The following is a 16,185-nucleotide window of genomic DNA, read 5'->3' as shown; positions in this document are numbered from 1 at the left end:
CTAGTGCCATATGTTACCCAGGAAGGTGCAAGCTTACCTACAGAAGTTTCATTCTAATTCTGAAGAGTTGGAGATCTTCAGCGTTAAAAGAGCTTCTGTCTCCACTAAATCAGCTACAACATTGGATGTACTTGTTTCTGATATCATGGTCGTTTTTATGAGGCTTTGCAGAGAGTCTAGACAAAATGGATCAAGGTAATCACTGTAAGGAAGCCTGGCTAGTGCTTTTAATAATCTGAGAGGAAATAATTGTTTGTGAGATATAACTGTGATCGGTTCTATGTTTCATTTTTAATAAATTACGAGTTTTATTTGTGTAATTTTCTTGCTGTCTCTTTTGGCTGCAAGTTCTCCCCACCATGTCTAGGCCACATAATGTCACAGTGCTCAGTGAGAGGTTGAGCGGCTACACCCTTGTACCTCAGTCCATCAGTTGTTTTGTTTTGCTATGGAAGTGGTGACAGACAAAGTTTACAGTTTATAATTCATGCATTAACAGCTTTTATTAATGAGGATGAGTTCCGAGTCTGGTCGTAAATGTTTACTTGTTGTTTTCAAGGGACAGATTATGTGTTGTACTTGTTCTCTGAGCTGCCCTGTGATCTTTATAGCTGTGGGCAGGGTCATTTAAAGCCGCTGCACTGGGCTAAGTATCTGCTCTGTGAAATGAGCCAGTGTTCTGCTTCCCATTAGCCTATTTATTTCTGCTTTTCTTTGAGTGGGCAGCTCTGTCTGGGAGACCTTTAACTCTGCATCCGGGAGCACTGCAGAATGAAATAATTTGGAGAAGGACAAATGTTTTTAATAATGCTCAGCACTGCTGATTGAATCATTGGGCAGCACCAATGTCTTGAGTTGCAGCACTCCTAGCCATTTCACTACAAGCCATGTATGATCCTTTGCCTGTTCATGGCACATACCTTTTCCTACTGTACCCTTCAGATCCAATTTAAAGCCTCTCTGTCAATCATCTGCCTTTCCTGTGTGTGCTTATATGTGTTGCTTCAAATGAATTCTCTGTCACTTCGTGGTCCATGACAGACTTCTACAAATTGACTAATACCTTAAATCACCTGTGGTTTGAATATAGACCAAAATGGTGATATCAAATGCTAGTAAATGTTCTGTTCCTGTAAGTCATCTTGTGTCAAGAGCAGTATTGGTGAAGACATGGTAGCACAGGTTGCAGTGTGCATTAGAAAACTGAGAATGTGTCAGGATCTAGATGATAGTGTTCGTACTCTGCTTACTAGAGAAGCAGAGTATTGTGTCTGGCAATATTGTTGCTGGTGCCTGCTAAGTCAGGCATGCCGTGCTCTGCTCTTTCTTTTCCTATGGAGATCCACCCTTAATCTGTTTGAACACGTTTTGTGAAGATGTGCTGTGAATGATGATGCTGGAGGAATTGAAAGCACGCGGTTTCAATTACTGAGAACACTGCAGAGAATTTAAGTCTTCAGCAGAGAATGGAGGGTGATGATACATCTGTAATGGGTACAGGCTATTGAATTAACTTTGCTTGGTTTTAGGCACTGGAAAGTGACTTTGTCAGTGCCCACCTTCATCGCTGGATAGATCTGATTTTTGGCTACAAGCAACATGGCTCTGCTGCAGTGGAAGCAGTTAACACCTATCACCCTTACTTCTATGGAGACAAGATGGAGCTCAACAATATCAAAGATCCTCTGATTAAGAGCACTATCCTGGGTTTTATCAGCAACTTTGGACAGATCCCAAAGCAGGTACTACTTTATCATGAGCTTAGGAGGAAAAGCAGAGAGCACAATTTATTCTGATCCAGTAGTGTTTCAACTGGAAAGCAAGAGAAGAAATCCATTTCAGAGACCATTTCTCTGACTTGAATCTACTGAAAGTTGGGCCATCAGTTGTATACTACATCAGTGTGCATCCATACCCACGTGTGTGACCGTGCACTCCAATCATGCTGCTCTTGCTGTATATCATAACAGCAGAAGTGTCAGATCTGGGTTCGGCTTTTCCAGTACAGTCACCTGAGTAACCACCACCAAGCCAAGACTAGATATAGGCAAATAAAAACAGTTTAAAGTCTCCCCTATGCTTTTCTGTCTTGCTCTGAATCACTGGGATTACCCTTCCTATCTCTGTGAAGAAGGGAAGTAATTTAGTAAGAGTGAACTGACTTTATTGTAATGAAGGGTTTCATGGGTGACATTCCTTAGTATCTGATTTAGGATTTAAATAGTTGTCTCTTCTGCAGAATCTGGCAGGTCAAGATGTATTTTTCAATGTCATGCCTTTGTTCTAGCTCTTCACTAAACCACATCCATCCAGGAATGCCCAGGGAAAAAGTTTATCAGGAAAAGAGGCTGTGCTGTCCCTTCACTCAAGTGGAATTCTTCCTCCATTCCTCAGCAGCCTACAGAACCTGAAGCTCTCACCGGTTATCATCAAAGGTGCTGCAAGAGCTCTGCTCTCTGAGTTGATAAGTGAAGACTTCTTAACTAAAATCTGCTTTGACCAGAGTCTCAAATCTGTATTTTTAAGACCCCAGAAACAGTCATACACCTTTACCGTAGTGTGCGTTGGTATCATCAAGATCCTATCTGGCAATTGTTGTTTGTGTATGTGTGTATTTTAAGATGACATTGAAAACGTTAAAATACACATAGGAAATCTTAAAACTTCTCGTATAGAGCTTAGAACATAAGTTTTTATTTTACAAGATGCTGAAGCCATCTAAATTCTGAATGAGTTCAATTAAGACATGAAGCTCCCTATCTTCCCTTCTCGTCATCTCTTTATATTCAGAAGCAAAATAGTCTCTCTTTTCCCTAATGCCCAACCTCCAAGTGTTTTCTCTTTTCATCGTGTTCATAATTTGCTACTTTTCTTAATGTGAAGAAACCTAGAAAATCACAGCAGATGTGCGTTTTGCTCCCTGGTATTGCTCTTTATTATGTCTTTGTTCGAGAGTCTTACTGCAGAGAGACCATCGTTGACATGCCCTACATGCTTTGCTGTTTAGAGTGTAAGGCAGTCTGCCCATGAAGGAGAAATTACCACCACTGCTGTTAATTCCTCTCCCTATTAAGTCCTTGGAGTGACTGGGTCACTCTGGCTGCATAGACTTACGCAGACCATCTGAGAGAGTTTCCACTGTTCCATGTAGAATCTCACTTGAAAGGTGGATTCTGCCTGTGAGTGAGAGAAAATTACCATTACTGCTATAGAAACACAGAATGCAATATATTCTCTTTCTTGACAGACTCTCCCAAGGGAGCCATTGGGCACATTGTTCATACTGAGAAAGGTGTTCTGGCTGTTGAGAGAAACAAAGTTTTGATTCCTCCTCTTTGGAATAAGACATTCTGTTGGGGATTCGAAGACTTCACATGCTGCTTTGGTAACTATGGATCTGAGAAGGTAAATAAGAAAAAGACTAAGCATGCCAGAAGTGGCTAATACATTGTGGTTTGTGGGCTGGTTTGGGCACCCACTTCAGAGGCTGTAGGGAACTGAGTATTCAGTGTACAGAACTTTATCAAGTCAGGTTTCTTGAGGAATATCAAGCTGGGTATTTCTACAGAACAAGTATCATTCATCTTTCCTGAAAATGTGGCATTTCTCCCTCTTTGGTCCCAAATTTCCTTTCAGTGACTGTGTTGTCTGTCCTAATGAAGGAGAAACCTCCTTTCCTAAAATATAAGGACAGTGCCAGGTCTTTTGGCCCCAGTGAGAAATTTCATTGTGCAGAGCTTTTGGCTAGAGTTAAGATAGGGCCGTCTGTCAGTTCCCCTCTAGCTCCCAAGCTTAGCCCAGAGCATTTGTTGAACATAGTAATGTATCCTATTCTAGAAAGTTAATTTTACTTAGCTGTAAGAAATAAACATTTTATATCACCATACTGCTCATTAGGGCACTTGGCAGGTTCATTTTTTTCCTCTATCAAAAACATACTGACTTAGATGTTTGGCACGGTATTATGACATGCAAAAACTTAGCTTGGGTACCCATAATAGCAAAAAACATCATTTATAAAGAAATTGGCTTTGTGTTTTACATACATACCTACAGTCTGGATTTGAGAAAGCCATGAAGTATAGCATACTTTGCTCTCTATAAAATCATTTAGTTTCCACATTGGTTTCAAAATCATAGATTAAAATGATTTCTCAGCAATTTAGAAATGTTGCTGTAGCTGTAAATTACTTGGCTTGTCTCTTCTGGGTGGCCAAGAGAAGAGGAGTTTCTAGAGATGGTTCTTTTTTTGGCCCAAAGATCAAAGTCAGTACAGTATGTTTATGTGTATCCTATGAGGTTATGCTGTGTGCATAAAAAGCCTGCATAAGATGAGTTTTTCTTTCTTAAGCTTGAAGAAATGGAAATGCAGTTCTGAAAAGTAAATCTACCATTTGGTAAAAATCAGTTCATGGTATCATCTGATGAGCATCTGACTGAAAGTTGCTTTCTTTCGCAGAATATGACTACATTTGAGTGTATGGCAGACTGGGGAAAGTGCCTCTGTGCTGTGTGTCCTTCCGCAACTACGATAATCACATCTGGAACAAGCTCTGTTGTGTGTGTCTGGGAACTTTCTTTGATCAAAGACAAAGTGAAACGTCTAAACTTGAGACAAGTGAGTTCTATGTCTTTTTTTTTTTTTTTTTTTTTTTTTTGCTATAGAAACTAATGAAGACCAGAGAATTTCTTCCCCTTAAATGAATGGCAAAGGTAACACATTAAGATTATTCAAAAAGGAAGAAGATGATGGAGATGGGAGTCATGCTAGTGACAACCTGTTATCAGCTCAGGAGCTGATAGCAGGCCTTTTACTCATGGTTTATAGTTTATATATTTTGCTTGTTTTTTTCTGGTTACAGTAGCACTTCCATAGTTGTCATGATCAAACAAGCACCTAAGGCTTAATAAGGCTATTTCCTCATACTTGGAGTGCAACTGCAGTTGTTTTTTTTGTTGTTGTCAGTGGTGGGTTTTTTTTTTTTTTTTTTTTTTAAGCCCAGTAACCTCTGGAGATGGTTTCAGTTTTGTTTTGTTTTATTGTTATTCTCCTATAGCAATAGGCAGGATCTTTAGAACGCCTTGCAAAATACCATTCTCATTAGGTTCCCAGACCAGTACTTAGCTGATGGAAAAGTCAGCTGGGCAATTGGAATTCTTGATACTTCTCTCCCAACCTAAAAGGTTTATTTCTCCATAAGGTGTACAGATGGACCCAATAGAAATGGTAAAGATTATGCCTAGACTGTTCAAAGTCCTTCAGAGTTTGTTAACTGGAACAGGGACACAGAAGTGGAAGAAATAGCACCAGAGAAAAGCTTAAGCAGCAATCTTCCTGAACATCAGAACGATTCAGGTCATGGGTCAGTTTGAAGTTCAGGCAGCTGTTTGAAGAGTCTCTTATTTACAGTATTCTGCCTTTCTCTTTAACTGTCTAGCATCAGCTTTGTTGGTATATTCCACTGTGATTAATCTGATACTACCCAAGTCCACAAAGTGGTGTGAGATCATGCTGTGTTATTTTCTTCTTTCTTTGCTAGCAGAGGCTGATTTTTTTTTCTTTAAGAACTGTGGTTCTAAATGTTTTCTAAACATGCTGCCTTTTTTGTAATTCACTGTTTCATGCTGGCTGTTTTTTTTTTCTGCTGAACAAAACTATTATATCATCTTTCCTGAGAGAGTGAACTTTGCTTAAGTAAAGCTGATGTGCTATAAAGTGGATGGTATTCACTTATCAGCTGTCTCATGGGACTGAGATATTTTAGTTTGAAATGCAGTAAAGTACAGAAACTATATTTCAGCAGAAAAGGTCTCTTTGTTTTCTAGCAGGGGGTGATTACACAGTTTGGTGAATGCAGGAGTTTGAACATAGTAGACTCATTATTGATCCAGACAATTTGTCAGTTCCCTCACTGGTCAGCAGAGCAGTCTGGGTGAACCAACCTGCGAAATTTGGGAGTCACATGAAACACTGAATGACCTGGGAGAAGCATCCAGGCTGGGGATGCTGTGCAGATATGTCAGGAGGATGTTTGCTCCCATATCGGCTTGTTAGGCTGGATAAATTTGGTTCAGTTTTCATGGTCTGAACATTCCTGCAGTGAAACTGAGGTTGTAGCTGAGCTCAGTTCTAGTCCTTTCTGCCAACACTCTGCCTGTACCTAAAGCCCTTTTCTGCCAGGCTGGGTGGCTTCTGAGTTTAGAAAAAGAGAAAAAGAGGGTTTTGTTTAAACCTTTTGTAAGAGTTTGGCTTGACTGTGTTAGTACAGATGCTGCCACAGTGGATACATTTTGTTTCATACTTTGGAGGAAGAGGAGGAAATTTGAAACCTTCTAATCTGCTGCCTTCTAGGCCTTTTTGCAGAGGTCTTGTGCTGCTCTCAAGCATGGGTATTACTTGGTTGTGGCTAACCCTGTGAAAGAAGTTATTCCACAGCTACTCCAAAACCACTGCTGTGCATCTCTTTTTGAACACATTCGAGGCACTTCTGATTTCTAAAAACTGTTGTTGGAAAGTTCATCTTGTGCCTGGATTTTAGTTGACTGTTCTTTTGTAAGGACTAAATTTCAAGCTGAAAATCATCCCTTCCATTTAGAGTCACCTTCAATAATGCATGCTGCAATTCAGCTGCTTTGCCAATGGGTTAACATTGCTCTTGTCCTAATAACTTTGGCAAGTGGCAGCACATGTTAGCAAGAGTTTAGTCTGGCAATCATGCATTGGGGAAGGGTATGAGACGTATTTGCAGGAAGTAGCTGAGCTATGTGGTTCTCTTGGTCCAAGCTGAACTGAGGCAGACCCTGAAAATGTGCTGATCATGCCGTGTAGACAAAGCCACGAGGGGCTTGTGTTAACTGTTAAAAGCAACATTAAAACTGGTGAACTCAATTTTTCACAGAAAGACAGCTAAAAATCAAGCCTCTTAAAGGCTTTTAAAAAAAGCCGTGAAGGATTTTTTCTCTGTTGCCCTGCAGACTGTGCTGTCATCAGTGGCTATGCCAAATGCTTATACATTTAGAGCACAAAGTATTGTAGTAGTCAAAAATGCATGTTCAGGGACAGAGTTGAGTTTTTCCACCTGAATTAGTGTATTATGGGACAAGTCATTTAATCCCTTGGAGACTCACCTTTTCCCAACTGTAATTTGAGGACATGGAGTCTTCTACAGGATACTCTGGGATATCTATTTCATATCTTTTCAGTTCTCCAAAGAATGACCAGGTTGCTTGTTCTTACTGAGCATATGGCAGTAGGACTGTAGGTCACTAGAAAATCGGTGACATCCTGTATTGTGATTTACTGGTTGATTTATCCCTGCCAGGCTTTGTATGGGCACACTCAGGCAGTGACCTGCCTTGCTGCATCTGTGACCTACAGCATCATCGTGAGCGGCTCTGATGACAAAACCTGCATCATTTGGGACCTGAACCAGCTGACGTACATAATCCAGCTTCCTGCCCATGGGACAAGTATCTCTGCAGTTGCCATCAACGATTCAACGGTAAGACCTTCATTTATCATCTTTCTTCTGATGCATCCATGAACATTTCATGATAATTTAATGGGTGCTCTTCCCAACATAAAAACATCCTGAGAGGCTGATGCATTGATTTTTTTTTCCTTTCTACAGAGATTGCTAATAGTGTTCTTAATGATGAGAGGGGAGCACTAAAAGCAATATCTTAGACTGAGTAGCTAAGTAGAAACATCTTTGGATAGGTAGATAGCAGGATTAAACCTCTTTATTTAATTTGAGAATCATGCAGTATGATTGCTCTGATAGCTCCTGGATTTGGCTTACCCATAACCTTATTGCTTCCATTAACTTCCGTTGACGTTCATGCAGCAGAGTCATCTCAGCACAGCTGAGATGTTAGCCCTCAGTCTGCCATATCAGCTGGCAACTTTCTCTACCCTTGCTGCTGTTTTGCTTTCTCTTCCAATCTCCCCTGAAAGGGGGCTCTTAATAGCAGTGTTTGGGGTTTCATTTACCAACAGTGGAAATGAAAAATCTATTGTGGTCTGTGCTAGCCATAATGGCATTCGTATCGATAGGAAAATACCCTGTATTGGATTTAACTGTAAACACTTTGGTTATAAATTTTCTCAACCTTCTGTCTCCGAAGTATGCTGCTCATACATTTGTAACTTCTGTCCCTTGCTTATGCACAAGACCTGGATTCCAGCTTCTTGCACAGTTTGGGACCAGATCAGTTACTGGAGCTAAGAGAGGCAGTATGAATTCATAGCAGTAAGAAACCAGGCAGACTTTGTGTGAGGCAAAATTGCATGTACAAGGAGTTCTACCAACCATGCAGTCTCATCGCTGGTAATTATTAAAAAGTGGGACTTCAGTGGTCTGTTCAGTGCCAACTCCTCATGTAGTTGCTAGGGCCCAGTCTTCTGCAGTTTTTGATGTGTGATTATTGTTTCATATATTTGCTTTAGCATCTGTAAGTTCCATCTATAGAACTCAGCCTCCTGGGGTTTGTATGATGTACACACAAATTAAAAATACAATCCCAAAGAGTTCACAATCCAAATGGGATTGTAAAAGTTTGCTGTCATTCCAGTTATTTTTATATCCCTGATCTAGATCTGAAAAGCATGTTGACTCTTAGCAAATGCCTGGGCATCATGTGCTCATATTCAGATAAAGTAGCTGAAGTCTAATCTCCTCAGTTATTGGCAACTGTGTTTCAAATATGCTGTCCTTGTTTATCTTTGGAATTCTGCCCCTCCATGTGAAGAGTGCTGGCCCCGAATCAGGCAGGGGTGAAGTATAGTGATAGATAATTTAAACCAGATGCACATAGCTAATTTAAGGGCACAGTGGCCTTTGTCAGAAGCAGATGACTTTGCTGATGCTCTTTTATTTGGCTGTTTTTTTAGTTTGTATCGGGGTGTTAAGTTTGGATGGAATTTCAGGTAGGAACTTGATAGAAATCAGTTTAATGAATTTTGTGTTAAGATTGCTTAAAACTGCAGCATCAGATTTTGCTCTTAGATCTGTCCATTTCCTGCCCCTGAGGATGTCTGTGTGGCTGCTCCTGTGTACAGCCCCTGGTAAGACTATGCACTTGCATTGAAAGGAGAGGCAAGATTCATTTGCAAAGGGTATATTCTGTTTCTGGGGCATGGCTTGTTGAACAGAGAGCTGATCACTGGACAAATGCGTAACAATCTAAAAATGCGATGACATTAAGCTCCCTGTGAGGGGCAGAGGAGGATTATGAATTCACCAAAGGTTTAGCAGTGAACCAGGTGAACACAATATCATGATTTTAAGGGAATGTCTATTTGTATGTCAGCAAGACTTGCCAAGTGCTAGGTCTGCCCAGAACCTGTCCCGGGTCATCACAGAGTAGCCCTGGTGTGCAGATGCTTCTGCTCCAGCATGAACACAGTCCTCAGTCTGATCTCAGACAATTGGATGAACATGGACAGAACTTGTTCAGCCAGACTTGGATTTCTTTTCCCTGCTGAGGCATTGCTTCGCTGCTCTTTAAATAGGTTATACTAAAGTAAATATATAAAATTAAAATTCAGGCAGTCAACTCCTACTGGTTTTTGGATCTAAATATTGGAATCTCTTGCTGGTGTGCATACATGTTTGAATGGTCATACCTTGTTATATTTAAACAATTGGTGCTTTATGAGGTTTGAAAATAGGATTGAATTCTGATATCAGTAAGCTTTGTCACCCAAAACCAAGACCGTATTTTTCCAGGATGGAAATTTTATCCGCTGCCTAAGCTATACCTGACAGCCTTAGGTTTCTGAATACACATTGCTTTATTATTACTATTATTATTTGGCTTACTCTGATGCATAAAGTTCTTCAGCTAATGTTAGTTCATTTAGGCCTGTAGCTAGCAGTGTCCCACAGGGGTCAGTCCTGGGGCCAGTCCTGTTCAATGTATTCATTCATCAATGACCTGGATGAAGGCACAGAGTGCTCCCTCAGCAAGTTTGCTGATGACACGAAACTGGGAGGAGTAGCTGATACCCCAGAGGGCTGCGCTGCCATCCAGAGGGACCTGGACACACTGGACAACTGGGCAGTGAAAAACCTCATGCAATTCAACAAGGCCAAGTGCAAGGTCCTGCACCTGGGGAGGAATAACCCCAGACACCAGTACAGGCTGGGGACCGACCTTCTGGAGAGCAGCTCTGCGGAGAAAGACCTGGGTGTCATGGTGGACGACAAGTCGACCATGAGGCAGCAGTGTGCCCTCGTGGCCAAGAAGGCTGATGGGATCCTGGGGTGCATTAAGAAGAGGGTCTCCAGCAGGTCGAGGGAGGTGATCCTGGCCCTCTACTCAGCCCTGGTGAGGCCACATCTGGAGTATTGTGTCCAGTTCTGGGCTCCACAGTACAAGAGGGATGTGGAGCTGCTGGAGAGAGTCCAGCGCAGGGCCACAAGGATGATCAGGGGCCTGGAACATCTGCCCTATGAGGAGAGGCTGAGGGAGCTGGGCCTGTTCAGCCTGGAGAAGAGAAGGCTGAGAGGGGATCTAATCAGTGTCTATAAGTACCTCATGGGAGGGAGTGAGGAGGATGGTGCTGGCCTCTTTTCAGTGGTGGCCAGGGACGGGACTAGAGATAATGGCCACAAACTGAAGCATCAAAAGTTTCACAGGAACTTAAGGAAAAATTTCTTACCAGTGAGGGTGACAGAGCACTGGAACAGGCTACCCAGAGAGGTTGTGGAGTCTCCTTCTCTGGAGATCTTCCAAACCCACTTGGATGCAGTCCTGTGCCATGTGTTCTAGGTGAGCCTGCGTGTGCAGGGGGGTTGGACTAGATGATCTCTAGAGGTCCCTTCCAGCCTTAAGCATTCTATGATTCTTTGATTCTGTGATCTAATTTAAGTCTTCCAAGAGCAGAAGGCAATAAAAAGTAGGCTGTATCCAAAAATTCCTTGGATATTTCTAATACTTTTAGTTCATTTTTTTTTTCAATTATTTATTTTACAGCCATTTTTACATGACCTATTTATCACAACATTTCTGGAGTTAATTAAAAGAAAATAGTCACAAAAAGTGTTTGGAAGCTGCTGTGGAGTTTTTCTTGAAAATAGCAAGGAAACAATGGAATATTTTCACCAGAAAATGGTACATAAAGCTTTGTAGAAACCCAAAACATCTCAAGTGTAGCAAAATAATGCTGCCACAGTGTCAGAATGTTAGAATTCTTCTAGAAAAAAAAATCATGTTTTATAATGTTTCTGGCATTAACTTTTTGTTGAGAAGCAAAATAAAGGCAAGAATTTAAACCTAGGCCACCCTGTCAGTTACAGTCAGTGCTGGAGGGTAGGTGCAGAGTTTTTCTTAACATGGCCCTGTCCTGTGTTCCAGGGTGACATTGTGTCATGCGCTGGATCCTCCCTGTGCCTGTGGACAGTCAATGGGCAGCCTCTTGTCAGCGTCACCGTGGCCTGCAGCTTGGGGAGCCGCCTGGTTTGCTGCTGCTTTGCTGAGGTGATGGACTGGGACACGCGCACCGTCGTCATCGCAGGGAGCACGGATGGAGTGGTGAGGGTAGGTGTTTCCCATGGAGGAGAGGGAGGGAGAAGGGCACCGTTTTTCCAAATTTAGTGTAGGCCAGAGGGAGAACTTGGCATACTGAGTGGAGTGGAAAGTGCTTTTAGTAGCACCATCCCTTTTTCAACAGGGCAGCACAGGGCAAAAGCTATGAACTGGGAAAAAAGGTTTTATTTCCTATTTATTTTGTGAGGTTGAAGCAGGCCTGTGTCGCTATGTGCACACACTGATATGAAGTGCTGCCTGACTAGTGCAGTGTTACTGTAACAGCTGCAGTAACAGGGTACCTGCCATTCTAGCCTGGAGACAAGGAGCTGCCTGAGCCACCAAGCCTCCTTCATATATCTGACTGGAAGAGTTTTAAGCAATCATTTCTACTACTCAGGAGTGGTTTTGAAAATACACTTTTAATATTGCTCTATTTTGAAGGCAAAAAAATCCACTTCCTGACATAAACATGTTTTGATCGCCTGTGAGGAACAATTTATTGTGAAAAAGGCTCTTGTGTAGCAATTCTAGTGTGCCTCAGTGCCTTGCCTGAAGAATTCCATGAGAATTCCATGTCCATTACTCTATTTTATAAATAGAGACACCGAGGTGGTAGTGGTGAGCAAACCGCTTCATAAATTCACTTTTGTGAAGACTAGTAGCAGAACGCTGCAGAACTCACAGTTTCAGAGTTCATAAGTTGGTTTATTAAACTGTACTTTCTTGGGAGCAGGAATTCACTTGTTCTGCCCTCAGTCTGGCAGGAGAACTTTCTGAGCTCTTGGTTAACTGCAAAGCTGTCAGGTTCTGCTCTGGCTATGCAACATCTAATTCCCAGCACTTTTGGGGTAGCAGGGAGCCGAGTCTCTCATGCCTACTGCATTATAATCTGTTTTTTTTTTTTTTTTTATCCTTTTTGCCTCCTTGCTGGCACAGCTGTGGAAGACTCAGTACCCCAGTGGTTCAGGCCAAGCAGCTGAACTGAAATCCCAGCGAGGTACAATGGAAGCACCGGGCAGCACAGGTACAGCCACGGGGTGGACGTGAACACAAGCGTGGCTGTGCAGTGCAGGCCTTGTCTGTGAGGCAGAAGAGGTGTGTGAGCACAGCGATAGCAGGAGGAGATGATGTACAGCATGACTGGTACAATGTTACAGTAACAGCTGGATTAACAGGGTGGCTGGTAATAAAGCGTCTTGGCCTGGTGCTGGAGCGGGCAGTACCAGATCCTGCACTGGGCTGGGGCAGTTTGTCCTTGCCACCTTGAATGAGATTGAAGGCTGCCTGTGCTGGTGGGAAGGCAGCAGGAGGCCCTGCTCCGTGGGATTGTTGACTGGAAGCAGAGCTGAGGCCTGGGAATTCTTGCAGAGCTGGGGCTGACAAGATGATGTGGGCTACAGTGCTGACTGGTAGTGAAACAAGCTGAGCTCACTTCTCTGATCTAACAAATAAGCAGCTGAAACCTGACATGGAGCTTTAAAGGCACATCCTAACAGCACAGCTTGATTCTGTTCGCAGCACGTTTTATAGAAGAAAGGGATTATGTTGTTAGTATGTATAATTTATACCACTTATTTCCTGTGATCCTCATTACAAGCATTGTCAATTGCTTCACTTTTAGGCACACAATTTGCATAAAGATAGAGCTATAGATGTAATATCTGCATAAAAAGATATGCATAATGGGGCATTAGCAGTGAGATCTTCAGAAGTGCTGTTCATGGAAGCTGGCATCTATGTAGCTTAGGCTGTTATGTGAAAATATTCATATATATGGAGGTGTATTGAAAATACCAGAGTAGAAGCTGATCTTTGCTTTCAGTCGGGCCAGATGCTTCCGGGGAAGGTGCAAGAATATCGTAGATGCCAGATGTGGAACAATCTAATGGTCATAACTGCATAATTAGTTTCATTCTGGTCTCTTAATCAGTGATTACTCTAAGCCAAGATTGGGCATTCCTTCCAAAAATCATGTAGCATTGTGTAGTCATTTTGCAGATTCTTTTTACATGTACAAATGTCCAATTTGTTTAAGAGCTTTCCTGCCTGAATTTTTGTCCTTAACTTCTCTGTCAATATTTCCAGGTCCTAACTACTTTGGAATAATTGTGTAGCAATGCCTTTGGTCAAAATGAGATTTTAGCTGTTTTTTAAAATTAAGTCTTGGTAAGCAGTTTCCCAAAGCAGGACATAAAAGCTGTCTGTGGGAGCACAGCTGAATAAAACTTCTGTTTGTGCTTTTTTCAGAGAAGTTCATAAAAGAAGATATGTATTGACCATGTATTCACTATGTATGCAAACACACACACATCTCTTCTTGCATAGGAGCATAAGGGTGCCTGATCTTGCAGACACATACAGGGCAATATTATTATTTCTTAAAGAGAGAGGTGCAGTCAAAGCAGTGACCTGCTCTCCTAAACTGCTCAACTGACTACAGAATTATTTTAGATGGCCAGATATCCCCACATCTCATTCTGCAAGTTAAAGAAAATAAAATTAATACAAAACACAGTCATTAAAAAGACTGAAGTAACTATGATTGAGTTATGTTGTTAGGGATATGTGTGCTTGTGTGTGTATGTGAAATGTTCTCAGCATTTAATTATTGGTTCTGTTATGAGCAGATTTAGATAAGTTGATAATACCAGGGCTTTATGTAATTTCTTTTTACTAGGCAATTATGGGCTGTATTATATCCTGGCAGCAAGGTATTGTGGGGCATCTTATTAAGCATAGAGCCAGTGAAAACTGATGAACAATTTTGCTGAACTAGGCATGCAATTTAGAAAGCAATAATACACAAATCCAATTTAGCACACAATTGATACAGCCGCACGTCAGCACATGTAACTATCATAGCCACAAATTAAATTGGGATGGGCCTATTTTGCAACAGCACAGGCTGAGATTAAATATATTTGTTCTCAACTTAACAACTTGCTGACCGTAAATAACAATCCCTTCCGTGCTGCCCCCAGACACTTTCTAAATATTTATTTTTAAACCACACAACAGGTAACAAGTGTGGCAAACAGCTTGTTCTCTGTCGGGAACTGAATCCCAGCCTTGCCTTGACTGGAAAACCGAGTAAGAACAGCCCGGCTGTGACAGCGCTCGCCGTATCCAGGTACTGACCTTGCTTTGCACTGCAGTCTGTGTGCAGCAGAGGGCACCAGATGAACCTCAGTGTCTCCATGGGTCTGTCTGAAATCATTAGATTATCTCATTTTGTTCTGAGGTTTATATTTCTGAAAAATCTCACTGGAATTGCTGTGTCTTAGCAAAACGCAGCTGCTCCAGTTGGCCTGGCCAACTGTATTAAGGTTTGGGGATAGTCAGCAGTTGGGTAGGAGGCAGTGCAGCGGAAACAACAGCTTTTAGGGGAGAATAGTTGTAGAAATGAGTAGATACTGCCCTGGTAGTAGTGGTAGTAAAATTGTTATCCTTGGGATTCCTGCAGATGCTAGCTCCTTAATGAAATGTAAACAAGATGTTTTGAGCCAAAAGAGGACTTGTTAAGCCAAAATTGGTTTGCAAAGCCAGCAATATTCTAGTTTACTAAACTCCGCTCTCGCAGTTTCATCTGGCTGTAGTAATTGCCTTCACTGTCTACCCCAGGATATTGTGCTATCAAACAGTTGCTCTCTTGCTCTTTAGAAGTGCTGGCATTTTGGTAGTTGCTAAAATGATTTCTATGTTCTGCATGCTCAGATACAGAACACTTAGAGTGCAATGCTTATATGCATGGAAAGTGTGACATTTTCAGGTTTAGTTTCACTGCGTTGATGGCATTGCATGCAGCAGAGATTTAGGTGTCTGAAGCCTTCTGGTTGTGTCAACAAGTCTGAATCCTGAATCTGGCCAGCAGATTTAATTAACACTGGTAAATACTCAGTGTCAGTGAAGGGTCAGAGCTCCAGATCTGCCTAGGATGTCCACAGCTGACTCAAACTGCAGGAAAGTTTGGATCTGATTCCAAGTTCAGTATTAATCCGTGTTATTCTTCAGACTTGACACTAAAGATACCCTGCTGCCTTCATTGTTGTGTTGTCCTAATTGCTGCACAGGCAAGAGAAAGCCCTGACCATATTTGCACCTTAAACATTGTTCTCTTCTTTTTCTTTTCTTTCTTTCCGTCTTTCTCAAGAAATTTCTCCAAGCTCCTAGTTGGTGATGAGTGGGGAAGAATCTGCTGTTGGTCTGTGGATGGATAGGAAGAAATAGTCAGAACCCTTGTTCTCAGCCTTTTGGATGGAGAGAAAATTGCTCCTCAGAACACACAAGATTTGGAGGAACCTGGAAGCTTATGGAGGAGAAAGAATCTCGGAGGTGTTGCTGGACTGACCCTGCAGTCAGGTCTGGCTGAAATCAGAGAATGGACTCCAAAGTTATGAGGAAAGATACTGACAAACAATGCACACATGCTATAAGAATTTGCAGTAATTGTTCTGGGAACTTTTATATTTTAAATATTGAATTTGACACGTTTTGTATTTACATTGCAGTTCAAGCTAGTAAATAAAGCTGCCTTGATGAAGCCGAAGAGAAACATAGCTTAATAAATTTAAAATATTCTTGTTTTAGAGTTCAGAAAGTGTTGAGCCTTCAAACTTATGTCAAATGCCCTTGTTGCGGTATTTTTGTTCT

General features: G+C 41.7%; 1 protein-coding gene across 1 annotated transcript in view; it reads left to right on the top strand.

The window, feature by feature from the left end:
* The window catches only part of WDFY4 (WDFY family member 4), a 116,791-nt gene extending 100,810 nt beyond the window's left edge, over positions 1-15,981 (top strand). The window contains exons 53-61 of the mRNA XM_088528838.1: positions 1,530-1,742; positions 2,288-2,435; positions 3,248-3,405; positions 4,460-4,618; positions 7,323-7,502; positions 11,362-11,544; positions 12,472-12,559; positions 14,554-14,665; positions 15,686-15,981. Coding sequence (XP_088384964.1) covers positions 1,530-1,742; positions 2,288-2,435; positions 3,248-3,405; positions 4,460-4,618; positions 7,323-7,502; positions 11,362-11,544; positions 12,472-12,559; positions 14,554-14,665; positions 15,686-15,752 — 1,308 coding nt within the window. The 3' untranslated portion in view covers positions 15,753-15,981. The remainder of the gene's footprint in view (positions 1-1,529; positions 1,743-2,287; positions 2,436-3,247; positions 3,406-4,459; positions 4,619-7,322; positions 7,503-11,361; positions 11,545-12,471; positions 12,560-14,553; positions 14,666-15,685) is intronic.
* Positions 15,982-16,185: the final 204 nt, after the last annotated feature.

Source organism: Tinamus guttatus, unplaced genomic scaffold (assembly GCF_059628265.1).
Source record: "Tinamus guttatus ecotype Peru unplaced genomic scaffold, ASM5962826v1 Tinamus_guttatus_pri_ptg000314l, whole genome shotgun sequence".
Lineage (NCBI taxonomy): Eukaryota > Metazoa > Chordata > Aves > Tinamiformes > Tinamidae > Tinamus > Tinamus guttatus.
Note: the sequence above shows the minus strand (reverse complement) of the source record. Positions and strands in the feature narration are given on the sequence as shown.